General features: G+C 48.3%; 1 protein-coding gene across 6 annotated transcripts in view; it reads right to left on the reverse strand.

The window, feature by feature from the left end:
• Positions 1-18,302, reverse strand: part of camkk1a (calcium/calmodulin-dependent protein kinase kinase 1, alpha a) — a 166,599-nt gene that overhangs the window by 33,549 nt on the left and 114,748 nt on the right. For all 6 annotated transcript variants that reach the window (XM_080210631.1, XM_080210626.1, XM_080210628.1 and 3 more), the window contains 3 exons: positions 17,009-17,045; positions 8,438-8,459; positions 7,196-7,284 (listed from right to left, as the gene is read on the reverse strand). In XM_080210631.1, coding sequence (XP_080066757.1) covers positions 7,196-7,284; positions 8,438-8,459; positions 17,009-17,045 — 148 coding nt within the window. The remainder of the gene's footprint in view (positions 1-7,195; positions 7,285-8,437; positions 8,460-17,008; positions 17,046-18,302) is intronic.

Raw genomic sequence — 18,302 nt, forward strand, 5'->3', positions numbered from 1 at the left:
CGGGGATGTGACACTATTTCAAAGAAGGGCAGAGAAATTCTCCCTGGCGTTCTGGCCAGTCTTTATCCCTTACCCGCCATGACCAGCCCTGATTATCTGGTCACTCTCACCCTGCTGTTTGTGGGCGCCGGCTGTGCAAAATTCGCGTGCCCCACTTTACAACAGCGGCTGCGGTGCCTGCGAAATGCTCGAGGACGGGACGGAGGGTGCTATACAAATGCAGGCTCTTTCTAAAGGAGAGACACGTTTTGAGAGTGTCTCAGGCAGGCTGAGACACTTTATCTTCATTCGGTCAGTTCAAAGTTCCTCCTCTCTCTTGCTGTGCTGCTAGAATCTGGTCTGTGGTACACAAAACTGCACCCCCCCACCTCGTGCAAGAACAAGCTAAGAGAGGGAATGAAGTGGGTTTGAAAGTACTGCGCTCGGTGCTGAAGCTGAGAGTTGGAGTGGGGAGCTGTGAGTGACTGATGAGTTTAACAGCGGGTCAGACAACACCAAATAACTCAGCATTTTAACAAAAATACTCATATTTTTCAAGACAATGAATCATCAGAATTTGAGGTGTTTAATTTGGGCTTCACTGGTTCCACTGGTGGAGGCTGCCTCGCTAAATATATTTAAGTCACGGGTAGATAGGTTTTTGGTGGGCAAGGGAATTAAGGGTTATGGGGAGAAGGGGGGAAAGTGGAACTGATCCACTTCAGATCAGCCATGATCTTATTGAATGGCGGGGCAGGCTCGAAGGGCTAGATGGCCGACTCCTGCTCCTATTTCTTATGTTCTTTCTAATTTAAGCTCATTTCTACAAAATTCAATCCACTTGCCTGGCCATTCCAGAGAGTTAATCACACTGATGTGGATCTGGAGTAGTCACAGTAAGAAGTCTGACAACACCAGGTTTTAGTCCAACCTATTTATTTGATAATATACTCGCAAGCTTTCGAGGGGTTACCCTCTTCGTCTCACCTGACGAAGAGGGTAACCCCTCGAAAGCTTGCGAGTATATTATCAAATAAATAGGTTGGACTAAAACCTGGTGTTGTCAGACTTTTTATTGTGTTTACGCCAGTCCAACGCCGGCATACCCACATCATGACTACGATCTGGAGTAGGCCAGACCGGGTAAGGACGGCAGATTTCCTTCCCCAAAAGACATGACGTGGGGTAAATCGATGGTCACCGTCACCGAGATGCCGGCGCTGGACTGGGGCGGGGCACAGGAAGAAATCTCACAACACCAGGTTAAAATCCAACAGGCTTACCTGGAATCGCGAGCTTGCGGAGCGTGGCTCCCTTGAATATAAAAGTAGGGAGGTCTTGCTGCAACTGTACAGGGCACTGGTGAGGCCGCAGCTGGAGTACTGTGTGCAGTTTTGGTTGCCGCACTTACGCAAGGATATTTTGGCCTTGGAGGGAGTGCAGAGGAGGTTTACTAGGCTGATACCGGAGTTGAGGGGGTTGAACTATGAGGAGAGGCTGAATAAACTAGGCTTGTACTCGTTAGAGTTTTGAAGAATGAGGGGAGATCTCATTGAGACGTATAAGATGATGAATGGGATGGATAGGATAGAGGTGGAGAGGCTCTTCCCGCTCAGAAAGGATAGTAGGACTAGGGGGCACAACCTCAGGATAAAGTGGGGGGGAGTTTAGAACGGAGTTGAGGAGGAACTTCTTCACTCAAAGGGTGGTGAATCTCTGGAATTCTCTGCCCGTTGAAGTGGTGGAGGCTGCCTCGCTAAATATATTTAAGACGCGGGTTGATGGGTTCTTGATAAGAGAGGGGATTAAGGGTTATGGGGAGAGGGCGGGAATGTAGAACTGAGCCACGACAGATCAGCCACGATCTTATTGAATGGCGGGGCAGGCTCGAAGGGCTAGATGGCCTACTCCTGCTCCTATTTCTTATGTTCTTATGAGTGTTTAAACAATAGCAAAGGTTTGAGGAGACATGGAGATGGGAGTGGATAATCTTTGTAAAGTTGAGCTGATGCAAAACTCTGCTTTTCTTGCCTCAATTCCTGTTCTCACTGACTGCCAGAATCTCCCAGTCTGCCAAATTTAAAGTTCTTCTCCTAGTTCTCAAACCCCTGCTTGGCCTCACCCGCTCCGATCTCTGAAGTATCCTCCAGTTATGAGAATGGAGCCAACTGGATCTGTTGCAAGGTGACCAATGGTAACATGCTGCATGGGTCAGCTGACCCAGTAAACCAAGTAACCAATGGCAAGCTGACCAGCTGACTCAGTGTAGACAAGCCGCTGCTGGGGTTTGTGGGAGTTTGGAGTGGCTCAGGGTGAGGACCCCAAGTGTTGGGGTAATGAACTTTCTTTATTAGGGTTTCTCTGATTTATAAGTTGAAGTAATATCAGTGGACTCAGTCATAGAATCCCTACATAGAACATAGAACATAGAACATTACAGCGCAGAACAGGCCCTTCGGCCCACGATGTTGCGCCGACCAGTTACAAAAACAATGACCCACTAGCCTATACCAATCCCTTTTCGTCCATAAACCTATCCAGAGATCTCTTAAACGCCCCCAAACTAGACGCATCTACAACTGCAGCAGGCAGGGCATTCCAATCCCTCACCACCCTCTGGGTAAAGAACCTACCCCTGACATCCGTCCTGTAGCTACCCCCCCTTAATTTAAAGTCATGCCCCCTCGTGCTAGCTTTCTCCATCCGAGGAAAAAGGCTATCACTATCCACCCTATCTAAACCCCTAATCATCTTATATGTTTCAATAAGATCCCCTCTTAGCCGCCTTCTTCCCAACGAAAACAACCCTAGATCCCTCAGTCTCTCCTCATAGGACCTCCCCACCATACCAGGCAACATCCTAGTAAACCTCCTCTGCACCCTCTCCAACGCCTCCACATCCTTCTTGTAATGCGGGGACCAGAACTGCACACAGTACTCCAAGTGCGGCCGCACTAGAGTAGTGTACAGTTGCAACATTACACTGCGACTCCTAAATTCAATCCCCCTACCAATAAACGCCAAGACACCGTACGCCTTCTTGACAACCTTATCTACTTGATTCCCAACTTTCAGGGATCTATGTACACACACACCTAGATCCCTCTGTTCATCCACACTATTCAAAGTCCTCCCGTTAGCCCTATACTCGACACATCTGTTGCTCCTACCAAAGTGAATTACCTCACACTTCTCCGCATTAAATTCCATCCGCCACCTCTCGGCCCAGCTCTGCAACCTATCTAAGTCTCCCTGCAGACTATGACACCCTTCCTCACAATCTACCACACCTCCAACTTTGGTGTCATCAGCAAATTTACTAATCCACCCAACTATACCCTCATCCAGATCATTAATAAAAATTACAAACAACAGTGGCCCCAAAACAGATCCCTGAGGCACACCACTCGTAACTGCACTCCATGATGAATATTTACCATCCACCACCACCCTCTGTCTCCTATCTGATAGCCAATTCCTGATCCAACTTCCTAGATTACCCACAATCCCATACATCTGCATTTTCTGCAGAAGCCTACCATGGTGAACCTTATCGAACGCCTTACTAAAATCCATGTATACCACGTCAACTGCCTTACCCCCATCCACCTCTTTGGTCACCTTCTCAAAAAACTCAATAAGGTTAGTAAGGCACGACCTACCTGCTACAAAACCATGCTGACTATTTCTAATCAATTCATTACACTCCAAATAACTATAAATCCTATCCCTAATAATTTTTTCTAAAACCTTGCCCACAACAGAAGTAAGACTCACCGGTCTATAATTCCCGGCAAAGTCTCTGTTCCCCTTCTTAAACAATGGGACAACATTCGCTATCCTCCAATCCTCCGGGACTACACCAGAGACCAATGACGACCTGAAGATCTGAGCCAGAGGCTCTGCAATCACCTCTCTAGCCTCCCAGAGAATCCTAGGGTAGATCCCATCCGGACCAGGGGACTTATCTATTTTCAGCCCCTCAAGAATTTCCAGCACATCCTCTTTATCAACCGTAATACTTTCTATTTTACACCCCTGCAACCCAATGTCCTCCTCAGCTATATTCATGTCCCCCTGCGTGAACACCGAAGAGAAATATTGGTTCAATACTTCTCCAATCTCCTCCGGTTCCACACACAACTTCCCCCTGCTGTCTGTAACTGGCCCTAATCTTGCCCTGACCAACCTTCTGTTCTTGACATACTTATAGAACGCCTTAGGATTCTCCTTAATCCTATCAGCCAAAGTCTTCTCATGTCCTCTTTTAGCCCTTCTCAACTCACTCTTCAACTCCCTCCTAGCCAATCTAAAGCTTTCTAGTGCACTATCTGAGCCCTCCAATCTCATCCGAACATAAGCCTCCTTTTTCTTTTTAACCATCGACTCAACTCTTTTAGTGCACCACGGTTCCCTAGATCTACCAAATCCACCATGCCTGACAGGGACATACCTATCAAGGACTCGCAGTAGCTGCTCCTTGAAAAAATTCCACATTTCAGATGTTCCCAGTCCCTGCAATCCCCTAATCCAATCCATGCTTCCTAATTCACTCCTGATAGCCTCATAATCGCCCTTACCCCAGCTAAAATTGCTGACCCGAGGTTCACGCCTATCTCTTCCCATCACTAAGGTGAACGTAACCGAATTGTGGTCACTATCACCAAAATGCACACCAACTTCCAAGTCTAGCACCTGGTCTGGCTCATTTCCCAGCACCAAATCCAATATAGCCTCACCTCTAGTTGGCCTGTCTACATACTGAGACAAAAAACCTTCCTGCACGCTTTGTACAAACACTGACCCCTCTAGCGAGCTAGAACTATAGCAACTCCAATCAATATTCGTAAAGTTAAAGTCCCCCATAACAATTACCCTATTACTTTCACTCCTAACCAGGATTGTCTCCGCAATCCTTTCCTCAACCTCTCTAGAACTTTTAGGAGGTCTATAAAAGACTCCCAACAGGGTGACCTCTCCTCTCCTATTTCTAATCTCCGCCCATACTACCTCAACTGACAAGTCCTCATCAAACTTTCTCTCCGACACTGTGATACAGTCCTTGACTAGCAATGCTACCCCACCCCCCCTTCTACCTTCTTCTCTACTCCGACTAAAGCATTTGTACCCCGGAACCTGCAACATCCATTCCTGACCCTGCTCTATCCAAGTCTCAGAAATGGCCACAACATCAAAGTCCCAGGTACTGATCCACGCTGCAAGTTCATCCACTTTATTGCGAATACTCCTCGCATTAAAGTACACGCATTTCAAACCCTGCTCCGCCCCACCCCCACTATGCCGTGCCCTGCATTCCCCAACTATGCCCCCCTCACTTTCACCCCCTTTCCTCACTATCCCTCCCCCCCTCCGAATCAGTTTAAACCTTCCTGCATCGCTTTTGCAAATTTACCCCCCAGGATATTGATTCCCCTCTGGTTCAGGTGTAGACCATCCCTCTTATAGAGGTCCCACCTTCCCCAGAATGAGCCCCAATTGCTCAAGTACCTGAACCCCTCCCTCCTGCACCATCCCCTCAGCCACGAGTTCAAACTTTCCCTCTCCCTATTCCTCTCTAATCTATCCCGTGGCACAGGCAAGAGTCCAGATATAACTACTCTTTCTGACTTCGCCTTGAGTTTCCATCCCAACTCCATAAATCTTTGCTTAATATCCCCTTCCCTTAATCTCCCTATGTCATGTGTCCCCACATGAACTATAACTTGGGGTTGATCTCCCTCTCCCCTAAGAGTCCTGAATACTCTGTCCGATACATCCTGGACCCCAGCCCCTGGTAGGCAACACACCAGCCCAGAGTCCCTACCCTTACCTCCAACTCTCCTATCCGTCCCCATAACCGTGGAGTCCCCAATCACGAGGCCCAATCTCTTACCCCTAACCACCTGAGGCTTGCCAATAGGCTCACCCCCAGAGACCTGCTCCCTTTGGCTATCCCCAGTTGATTTCTCCTCAACTGTAGCCTCCAGGACCGAAAACCTATTTTGGAGGGGAACAGCCCCAGGGGATTGTCCCCCCAACTGCTTTTTGCCCCTCTTCCTGGCAGTGACCCAAGACTTATTCCTAGGAGTGACTATCTCCTTATAACTCCTTTCTATGTCCTGCTCCACTTCCCGAATTATACGGAGCTCCTCTAATTCCCCTTCCAGCTCCTTTACACGCTCCTCCAGAAACTGCAATCTAACACACTTCCCACAAGTAAAATCACCTGAAACACTGTGGGAGTCCCTCACTACATACATCCCACAGGAGATGCAGCTTACAGCCTGAACTGCCATCCCTGAATCAATTACCAGCAGAAAAGTAAAAATATAAAAAAAAACTTCCCTCACACTTATAATTAGGTTAGAGGAGGTGGAAGGGTGGGATTCTCTACCAGTGTAGAGAATCGGGAATCCTCTCTGCACTAATTTATAGTGTTAGGGGCACGAGAAAAAAAAAACTACAGTGCAGAAGGAAGCCAGTTGGCCCAACCAGTCCTGCACCGATCAGATTCAATCCTCATAACCCCATGTATTTACACTAAGGGGCAACTTAGCACGGCCAATCCACCGAACCTACGCATCTTTGGATCGTGGGAGGGAACCGGAGCAGCCAGAGGAAACCCACGCAGACACGGGGAGAATGTGCCAACTCTACACAGACAGTGACCCAAGCTGGGAATCAAACCTGGTTTCTCTGGCGCAATGAGGCAGCAGTGCTAACTAACCACTGTGCCGCCAACTGCTACAGTAGTAATCAACATCACAAAGAGAAGCTTCACACGAAAGAATATAGGCACACGGAGAAGGATTGGGGAGTAATGGGTGTTGGGGGAATAATGCTCTTGGAGAGAACTGCTGCAGAAGGGCTGTATGGCCTCACTCAATGCTTCAATTTTACAGTATACACACAGAAATAAAATAATGTGAACTTAAACCAATCTTCTAAGATCCCAAAATGCTACATGATTCAAAGGCAAGGAGAAATCTCCCTTCAAAAACATTTCAAGATGATATCAACAATGGGCCAAATCTGTTACTATAGTTTCACGTTGTTTATCACTACTAACTGTAGCGGCTAAAAAATGACATCAAAAGTTTAAGAACCGCACAGATTGACTGTTGAGATAAAGCAGCAAACCACATCAAGGTGGTGCTGCTTTTAAGATTAATATCAATCTGGCCGTTGCTATGGGAACACAGAATTGAACACTCACGGTATTCGATGCCCAGAATGATATCTCTGAAGTAGAAATGCGCCTGCTCCTCTGAGAAGAAATCATCAGTTGGCACCTCCATCACAGGGCTAAACAACATCAAGAAAACACGGTTTTGAAGCTCATTTGTTAGTGGCGCAACTGAGATCATAAGAAATAGGAGCAGGAGTCGGCCATCTAGCCCTTCGAGCCTGCCCCGCCATTCAATAAGATCACGGCTGATCTGTCGTGGATCAGTTCCACTTTCCCGCTTTCTCCCCTGTCTATCAGAAACCTATCTACCCGTGACTTAAATATATTCAGCGAGGCAGCCTCCACCACTTCAACGGGCAGAGAATTCCAGAGATTCACCACCCTTTGAGTGAAGAAGTTCCTCCTCAACTCCGATCTAAACTGCACCCCCCCTTATCTTGAGGCTGTGCCCCCTAGTCCTGCTATCAAAGAACAACACAGCACGGGAAACAGGCCCATTGGCCCAACGAGCCCGCGCCACCATCTTAACAATGTGTTTTTCCTCTTCCACCCTTGACCCATGTCTACGTTTACGGCACTCCACATTGGAAACGAGATTAAGGGGAGAATAATTTAGGGACAATTTGTTACACCAATCAGCCTAAGAGCACATCTTTGGGGTGTGGGAGGAAACCGGAGCACCCGGAGAAAACCCACGCAAGCACGGGGAGAATGCGCAAACTCCCGCAGACACCGGCCCAAATCCATGTATCTGCACAGCAAACAGTGATAGTCACTGAGCTGTCGTGTTGTCCATCAGCTGGTCCAGTTTAAGCGTACTTCTAAGCGGGAAGAATCTCTCTACCTCTACCCTATCCATCCCCTTCATTATCTTATACGTCTCTATAAGATCCCCCCTCATCCTTCTAAACTCCAACGAGTACAGACCCAGTCTATTCAGTCTCTCTTCATAGGCCAACCCCCTCATCTCCGGTATCAGCCTAGTGAACCTTCTTAATTAATGAAGTTACTGTGAAAATCCCCTAGTCGCCACACTCCGGAGGATTTAGCTTGGCCAATGCACCTAGCCAGCGCACCTCTCAGAGTGTGGGAGGAAACCCACGCAGACACGGGGAGAATGTGCAAACTCCACACAGACAGTGACCCGAGCCGGGAATCGAACCCGGGTCCCTGGCGCTGTGAGGCAGCGGTGCCAACCACCCATAAGGGAGACTTAAATCAACAAACAACTTTAGAAAATAGCTGGGTGAAAAATGATTCAGAACTTACCCTTTGCTCATGAGTTCAAAGACTGAAAGAAAAAGATGAATGATTATTGAAATTCAAACAAAAATGTTTAATAAAGAAACAAGTTTCAGATTTTATTCACTTTATCCTTAATTTCCTGTAACTTAGCTTTTATTGGTAGAGGGATTGAATTTCGGAGCCGTGAGGTCATGTTACAAATGTACAAAACTCTGGTGCGGCCGCACTTGGAGTATTGCATACAGTTCTGGTCGCCGCATTATAAGAAAGACGTGGAGGCATTGGAAAGGGTGCAGAGGAGGTTTACCAGGATGTTGCCTGGTATGGTGGGAAGGTCTTCTGAGGAAAGGCTGAGGGACTTGAGGCTATTTTCATTGGAGAGAAGAAGGTTAAGAGGTGACCTAATTGAGGCATACAAGATGATCAGAGGGTTAGATAGGGTGGACAGTGAGAGCCTTTTTCCTCGGATGGTGATGGCTAACACGAGGGGACGTAGCTTTAAATTGAGGGGCGGTAATTATAGGACGGATGTCAGAGGTAGGTTCTTTACTCAGAGGGCGTAGAATGCCCTGCCTGCAGCAGTTGTGGACTCGCCAACTTTAAGGGCGTTCAAATGGTCAGTGGATAGGCATATGGATAACACTGGAATAGTTTAGGTTAGAGGGTCATTAGATTGGTTCCACTGGTCGGCGCAACATCGAGGGCCGAAGGGCCTGTACTGCGCTGGAATGTTCTATGTTCTATAACATTTGACCCAGTCTATTTCTTTGGACGTCTGAATTTTCCCTTTAGGATTTAAAACATAGAAAAACGTTTGCTTGAACACTTCCCTCACATTTTTCCTGCTCCGTCCTCACTCCCAGCAAATCTGAATGTGGAAACAAGTTGTAAAAAGTGTAGGTTTGTACTGATTAAACATTGATTTCACAGCCTTGTGAAGCTGCGATGTTTCCACGTTAGCATGAGTCTAAAGACTTTCACAAGTAACAGACACACAGGGCCAGTATTGAACATGTAAACACATATCAAGCAAGTAATGAACACACTCCAAAGTAGGCAATAAGCCACTCGAACACACATACTGAAGACGTTTACACGTTGTTGACATGGTAACAAACGCTTGATACAAATTGAGTGTGTTAACAAATACTGAACAAACAACCAGATTCAGCCCAGAAGCAAGCAGCAAACAAGCCCATGTCACACAACATTACGCTTGCTAAGCTAACAGATAGAAGTACACAGATGCACACGAGATCATGTTTTCACCTAGTTAAGATGCTCGATATTTGTGCAAGTGTTTTGTCTGTTCATTACTTCATTGTGTGTGGTTTGGATACCCCTGCAGATTTAACTGCCTGGAGATCTAATAGAGGTATAAAAGATTATGAAGGGTATAGACAGAGTAAACAATGGTAAGCTATTTCCTATGGTAGAGACACATAGTACGAGGGGACATGGGCTTAAGGTGAGGGGGGAGAGGTATAACACAGATATTAGAGGGAGGTTTTTCACACGGAGGGTAGTGGGGGTATGGAATGCTCTGCCAAGCAAGGTGGTGGAGGCAGGCACGCTGGAGTTGTTTAAGAGTTACTTAGACAGGCACATGAGTGGGATGGAGATGGGTGGATATAGGAGATTGTTTTAAATAAGGTTCATTAGCATTGGGACGTCCCTGGTAAGGTAAATGGATATGGTATGATAATAATTTTTTTTCTCTTTTCATTCACAGGTTTTAAGTCAGTCCGCCTTGTTGTCCAACGAGGGGCATACACGCGATGGGTCGTACTGGGGCTGCTCTTGGTTGTTCGAGATTGGCCTAGTGCTTCATGTCGTTAGTGTGTGCGCTTAAACTGGACCAGATACTGGGCAAGACGACAGCTCAGTGACTATCACTGTTTGCTGTGCAGATACATGGATTTGGGCCGGTGTCTGTGGGAGTTTGCGCATTCTCCCCGTGCTTGCGTGGGTTTTCTCCGGGTGCTCCGGTTTCCTCCCACACCCCAAAGATGTGCTATTAGGCTGATTGGAGGTAATAAATTGTCCCTAAATTAGATTCCCTCAATGTGGATGGCCATAAAACAATAGATAAGGGTCATGGGTGGAGGCGGGGGACTGGTGGTGTTAAAATGGCGGCGTGGGCTCGTTGGGCCGAAGGGCCTGTTTCCCGGGCTGATTTTGTTCTTTGTTCTTTCTTTGCGATTGCTCTCAGATCTGTCGCTTACAGTCATTTCGCTGGAAACATCATTAGGGAGCTCAGATCAGTTGGTTCATGCGGCATCTCCTGACATAACAGAAATAGTTGCCACGCCCTGCGGCTGGGACACAGATGCCGGTGGGGAAGTCGGCACGGAAAAGGTCACTGTTAGCTGACTGGAGGGGTGGAGAATGAAGCCACAGTGGTCCCAGTTTCCCTCCCCACAGAACCACCTGCAAGCTGGTGGAAATGAAGCATATGAAGGCCTTTGCCTTCTGGTGAACTGGGAATCTTTGCAAAAATATCACTGTTTGTGTTGTAAAAGCAATCGCTGTGGATGCTGGAATCTGATATTTAGACCATAGAACCCTACGGTGCAGAAAGAGGCCCTTCGAGTCTGCACCGAACACAATCCCACCCAGGCCCTACCCCCATATCCCACCCACTAATCCCTCTAACCTACACATCCCTGGACACTAAGGGGCAATTTCTTGGCCAATCAACCTAACCCGCACATCTTTGGACTGTGGGAGGAAACCGGAGCACCCGGAGGAAACCCACGCAGACACGAGGAGAATGTGCAAACTCCACACAGATAGTAACCCGAGCCAGGAATCGAACCCAGGACCCTGGAGCTGTGAAGCAGCAGTGCTAACCCACTGTGCTACCGTGCCGCCCAAACCAATCTGAAACCAGAAGGGAAAATCTCAGCATGTGTGGAGCATATAGTGAATATATATATATATATATATGAATAGTGTGGATGAACAGAGGGATCTAGGTGTGTGTGTACATAGATCCCTGAAAGTTGGGAATCAAGTAGATAAGGTTGTCAAGAAGGCGTACGGTGTCTTGGCGTTTATTGGTAGGGGGATTGAATTTAGGAGTCGCAGTGTAATGTTGCAACTGTACACTACTCTAGTGCGGCCGCACTTGGAGTACTGTGTGCAGTTCTGGTCCCCGCATTACAAGAAGGATGTGGAGGCGTTGGAGAGGGTGCAGAGGAGGTTTACTAGGATGTTGCCTGGTATGGAGGGGAGGTCCTATGAGGAGAGACTGAGGGATCTAGGGTTGTTTTCGTTGGAAAGAAGGCGGCTAAGAGGGGATCTTATTGAAACATATAAGATGATTAGAGGTTTAGATAGGGTGGATAGTGATAGCCTTTTTCCTCGGATGGAGAAAGCTAGCACGAGGGGGCATGGCTTTAAATTAAGGGGGGGTAGCTACAGGACGGATGTCAGGGGTAGGTTCTTTACCCAGAGGGTGGTGAGGGATTGGAATGCCCTGCCTGCTGCTGTTGTAAATGCGTCTAGTTTGGGGGCGTTTAAGAGATCTCTGGATAGGTTTATGGACGATAAGGGATTGGTATAGGCTAGTGGGTCATTGTTTTTGTAACTGGTCGGCGCAACATCGTGGGCCGAAGGGCCTGTTCTGCGCTGTAATGTTCTATGTTCTATGTTCTATCTGTCAAGAGAGAGAAGAGCTGATGTTTGACCCTTTGTCAAAGCTTTGTTGTTTATATGCCAGGCCTGGGATTGTGGAGCCTCTGCCTGTCAGCGACGGTGGAAGCAGATTCACGTCCCCCTCCATGGCTGCCCTCTTCCTGGAAACACGGAGACGCCAAACTCCTGATACAAAGGGGGCAGAATTCAGTTATGGTGAGGGCTCAATGTGGGCAGCAATGAGTGGTGATCTTCCGGCCAACACAGAGGAAGACCGCATGGGGTAAATTGTGGGTAGATGATCCACCATCACCAAATTGCCAATTCAACACTCAAAGATCCCAGGATAATAACGAGCTGACAGAGGAAAAGGTAAAGCCAGAGGCACTAAAACAGATCAGGTAGGAAAATAGAACATTCCAGCGCAGTACAGGCCCTCGATGTTGCGCCAACCAGTGGAACCAATCTAATGACCCTCTAACCTAAACTATTCCAATGTTATCCATATCCACTGACCATTTGAACGCCCTTAAAGTTGGCGAGTCCACAACTGCTGCAGGCAGGGCATTCCACGCCCTCTGAGTAAAGAACCTACCTCTGACATCCGTCCTATAATTACCACCCCTCAATTTAAAGCTATGTCCCCTCATGTTAGCCATCACCATCCGAGGAAAAAGGCTCTCACTGTCCACCCTATCCAATCCTTTGATCATCTTGTATGCCTCAATTAGGTCACCTCGTAACCTTCTTCTCTCCAATGAAAATAACCTCAAGCCCCTCAGCCTTTCCTCATAAGACCTTCCCACCATACCAGGCAACATCCTGGTAAACCTCCTCTGCACCCTTTCCAATGCCTCCACATCCTTCTTATAATGCGGCGACCAGAACTGTACGCAATACTCCAAGTGCGGCCGCACCAGAGTTTTGTACAGTTGTGACATGACCCCACGGCTCCGAAATTCAATCCCTCTACCAATAAACACACCGTACGCCTTCTTAACCTTATAGTCTGATATCTCATGACCACAGGATGTTCCAAAGAGCTAAACAACCAAAGGAGTGTTTCTGAAACTTGCCTTTATCAATTGCGGCATAGATTACAAAAGCAGAAATGTCAAGTTGGAGGTGTGTAGGACTTTGGGGAGGCCAGAGCTGGAATACCCTGCACAGTTCTGGTTGCCACATTATAGGAAAGATGTAAATGCACTGCAGGGGACGCAGAAGAGATTTATCACGGTGCTCCCATTGAAGTTCTGAAGAGAGGTTGGATAGACTTGGGTTGTTTTAGTTGGAGCAGAGAGGGCTGAGCTGATCGAGGGGTACAAGATTATGAGGGGCGCGGACAGAGTGGCTCGGGAGCAGCTGTTCCCCTAAGTTGAAGGGTGAGTTACAGGGCGATATAGGTTCAAGGTGAGGGGCAGGAGGTCTGGGGGGGGGATGTGAGGACAAAACCTTTTACCCAGAGGGTGGTGAGGGTCTGGAATGTGCTACCAGGATGGTAGAGGCTAGCTGCCTCACATCCTTTAATGGTGAACACTTGGCACATTCAGGGCTGTGGGCCACGTACAGGCAGATGGGATGAGGTGGGAGTCTAGGTGTTTCCAATGTGTTGGTACGGACTTGATGGGCCGAAGGGCCTCTCCTACGCTGTACGGTTCGATGATTTGAAGCATGTTATGCCCTTGATGCAAACCGGTACACAGCAAGATCCAACAAACAACAATGTGATAACGGTCACCTAGGCTGTTCGACGATGTTGGTTTGAGGGATTGATGTTGGCCAGGACACTGGGGATAATTCCTCCAATTCTTCTACGAAATAGCGTCAAGGGATATTTTCCGTTCACCTGAGAGAGCAGCGGGGGAGCATAGTTTAACAGCACATTTGGAGGGCAGTGCAGCACTCCCTCAGTAAAGCACTGGATAAAATTGGGTGGAAGAGGGCACTCAATGTTAAAATGGCGGCGTGGGCTCGTTGGGCCGAAGGGCCTGTTTCCCGTGCTGTGTTGTTCTTTGTTCTAATGGGGTTTCACCTCTTTTCTGACTTTGAGGTGAGACCCGGACTCACAGCACTGACAGAATACTGAATAAAGGGGAGAGTGGGCCCCACTTAGGCCCCTTCCCTCACACAGGAACACCTCAAATTGCTGGAATGGTGAGTACTCCAGTCAGGAAGTGGCAAAATTCTCCCTGATTTCCCCTCCCCTTCTCCCACCATGTTTTCCATGGGGTGAAGGTTGGGGTGAGAGCAATGGTCTGCACCTCAACTCCAGTTACCCAGCTTGACTCTAAGTCTAAGGGGTGAGACGGTGGCACAGTAGTTAGCACTGCTGCTTCACAGCGCCACGGACCCGGGTTCAATTCCGACCTCGGGTCACTGCCTGTGCGGAATCTGCACATCCTCTTAGAATGTTGCGTAGGTTAGAGGGGATTAGCGGGTATAATATGTAGGGGTAGGGGGGTAGGGCCTGGGTGGGATTGTGCTCGGTGCAGACTCGATGGGCCGAAGGGCCTCTTTCTGCACTGTAGGGTTTCTATGGTAGATTTTCTCCGGGTGCTCCCCACACTCCGAAGATGAGTGGGTTAGGTTGATTGGCCATGCTAAATTGACCCAAGGGGTTATAAGAACATAAGAACATAAGAAATAGGAGCAGGAGTAGGCCATCTAGCCCTTCGAGCCTGCCCCGCCATTCAATAAGATCATGGCTGATCTGTCGTGGCTCAGTTCCACTTTCCCGCCCTCTCCCCATAACCCTTAATCCCCTCTCTTATCAAAAACCCATCAACCCGCATCTTAAAAATATTTAGCGAGGCAGCCTCCACCACTTCAACGGGCAGAGAATTCCAGAGATTCACCACCCTTTGAGTGAAGAAGTTCCTCCTCAACTCTGTTCTAAACCGCCCCCCCTTTATCTTGAGGCTGTGCCCCCTAGTCCTACTGTCTTTTTTGAGTGGGAAGAGTCTCTCCACCTCTATCCTATCCATCCCATTCATCATCTTATACGTCTCAATGAGATCTCCCCTCATTCTTCTAAACTCTAACGAGTACAAGCCTAGTTTATTCAGCCTCTCCTCATAGCTCAACCCCCTCAACTCCGGCATCAGCCTAGTAAACCTCCTCTGCACTCCCTCCAAGGACAAAATATCTTTGCGCAGGTGCGGCACCCAAAACTGCACACAGTACTCCAGCTGCGGCCTCACCAATGCCCTATACAGCTGCAGCAAGACCTCCCTACTTTTATATTCAATCCCCCTCGCTATGAAGGCCAGCATCCCATTCGCCTTCCTGACCATCTGCTGCACCTGCAAGCTGGGTTTTTGCGACTCATGCACAAGGACCCCCAGGTCCCTCTGCACTGTCGCCTGTTGCAGTTTTTCGCCACGTAAGTAATAATCCTTCCTACCATTCTTCCTACCAAAGTGGACCACCTCACACTTGCCAACATTAAATTCCATTTGCCATTTCCTGGCCCATTCGCCCAGCCTATCTAGATCCTTCTGCAGACTCTCCACACCCTCCGCACAATTTGCCGTTCCCCCAATCTTGGTGTCATCAGCAAATTTCGACACCCTACACTCGGTTCCCTCCTCCAGATCATCTATATAAATGGTAAAAAGCTGAAGCCCCAGCACCGACCCCTGGGGCACTCCACTAGTCACCATCCGCCAATCCGAATAGCACCCATTGACCCCCACTCTCTGCCTCCTATTTGACAACCAATCCTCTATCCACACTAACACCGTACCCCCAACTCCATGTCCCTCGACCTTCTGCAATAAGTTACAGGGATTGGGCCTGGGATGGAATAGAATCGTAGAGGTTTACAGCATGGAAACAAGGCCCTTCGGCCCAACTTGTCCATTCTGCCCATTTTTTTAAAAGCCCTAAGCTAATCCTAATTGCCCACAGAGAGGGACATTGTCAGAGGAGCACTCAGGTCTGCTATTCATTGAATTAGATTTTGCACATTGCATATAGGATATAGATCGGTTGAAGACTTGGGCAGAGAGATGGCAGATGGAGTTTAATCCGGACAAATGTGAGGTTTAATAAAGATAGGAAATGTACAGTAAATGGCACAGCCCTTAAGAGTATCAATAGGCAGAGGGATCTGGGTGTACAGGTACACAGGTCACTGAAAGTGGCAATGCAGGTGGAGAAGGTAGTCAAGAAAGCATACGGCAATGCTTGCCTTCATCGGCCGGGGCACTGAGTTTAAAAATTGGCAAGTCACGTTGCAGCTTTATAGAACCTTAGTTAGGCCACATGTGGTCAATTCTGTTCGCCACACTACCAGAAGGACGTGGAGGCTTTGGAGAGGGTGCAGAAAAGATTTACCAGGATGTTGCCCTGGTATGGAGGGTATTAGTTATGAGGAGAGGTTGGAGAAACTTGGTTTGTTCTCACTGGAGGTTGAGGGGCGACCTGATAGAAGTCTACAAGATTATGAGAGGCATGGACAGAGTGGATAGTCAGAAGCTTTTTCCCAGGGTGGAAGAGCCAATTACTAGGGGACACAGGTTTAAGGTGCGAGGGGCAAGGTTTAAAGGAGATGTACGAGGCAAGATTTTTTACACAGAGGGTGGTGGGTGCCTGGAACTCGTTGCCGGGGGAGGGAGTGGAAATGGATACGGGAGTGACTTTCAAGGGGGAAATATATGAAAAGGATGGGTAGAGAGATCTGGTCCCGGGAAGGGTAGGGGGTTTTAGTTAAGTGAGGCCCTATGGTCGATGCAGGCTTGGAGGGCCGAAGGGCCTGTTTTTATGCTGTAATGTTCTCCGTGAGTTCTCCCCTAGCTGCCATCTTGTAAGTAGGTGTGGCTATTACCCTGCCTAGCTGCTGGAAATACGGGTGATTTTTTATCAGATTGACAAATACTTTGTGCTACAACATGACAGCGATACCATGACAGGAGGTAAAGTCAAAATAAAACACCGCAAGAGTCAACCACCTACCCATGTGGAGATGGTCTTCATTCGGATCATCTAGAACCTGCAATATAAGCGTGGAAATGCATATGGGAAAGAGGTTTGCATTTATATAGCACCTTACACAACTTGAATATGTCCGCCGAGTTTTCTACAGCCAATCATAGAACCCTACAGTGCACAAAGAGGCCCTTCGGCCCATCGAGTCTGCACCGAACACAATCCCACCCAGGCCCTACCCCCATATCCCTACATATTATACCCACTAATCCCTCTAACCTACACATCCCTGGACACTAAGGGGCAATTTGTTAGCACGGCCAATCAACCTAACCCACACATCTTTGGACTGTGGGAGGAAACCCACGCAGACACGAGGAGAATGTGCAAACTCCACACAGACAGCGACCCGAGCCGGGAATCGAACCCCGGACCCTGGAGCTGTGAAGCGGCAGTGCTAACCGCTGTGCTACCATGCCGCCCCTTTCTAAGGGGCAGACACGAGGAGAATGTGCAAACTCCGCACAGACAGTGACCCCGAGCCGGGAATCGAACCCAGGACCCTGGAGCTGTGAAGCGGCAGTGCTAACCCACTGTGCTACCGTGAAGCATATTCACTGTCTGTGGAAAATCCAGCAGAAAACTCGCACACAGTAAGATCCCACAGATGAGAATTTATTTGCGTAATGTTGTTGGGGGGATAAGTATTGTCCCAGCACACTGGCTGAACTTTCCCTCCCCCGCACTTTGATACAATGCCACAGGATCCTCTATATCCACCTGAAACCACAAGGGAAGCCTTGGTTTAATGTCTCAGGTGACAGCTCCGAGTGTACGGTCACACCTGAGGAATGGTTCGAAGATTGCCCACGCAGGCAAATGTATCGGCAGCCATAATACAGTGCAGTCACGAGCTGGAAACCGTTACAAGCACTCAGGTTGCTCCCTCTCCGAGCTGCTGCTTTAGTTTTCCATAAGCAGGGTTTAAAGTTTATTTTCTTAGTGTCACGAGCGGGCTTCAATTAACACTGCAGTGAAGTTACGGTGAAGAACTCCGACGCCTTTTCGGGTACACTGGAGGGAGAATTTAGCACGGCCAACGCAGCACGCCTTTTGGGAGGAAAAAGGAGCACCAGGAGGAAACCCGCGTGGACACGGGGAGAACATGCAGACTCCGCACAGACAGTGACTTAAGCCAGGAATCGAATCCGGGTCTGGGAGGCAGCAGTGCTAACGGCTGTGATATCTGCTCTATATCCGTCTGGCAAACTCATGAACCAGTTCAGCCTGGGTTTGGTGTGAGAATGAAGCGCACCTATCC

The sequence above is a fragment of the Carcharhinus amblyrhynchos genome, chromosome 23 (genome assembly GCF_965287045.1).
Source record: "Carcharhinus amblyrhynchos chromosome 23, sCarAmb.v2.hapA, whole genome shotgun sequence".
NCBI lineage: Eukaryota > Metazoa > Chordata > Chondrichthyes > Carcharhiniformes > Carcharhinidae > Carcharhinus > Carcharhinus amblyrhynchos.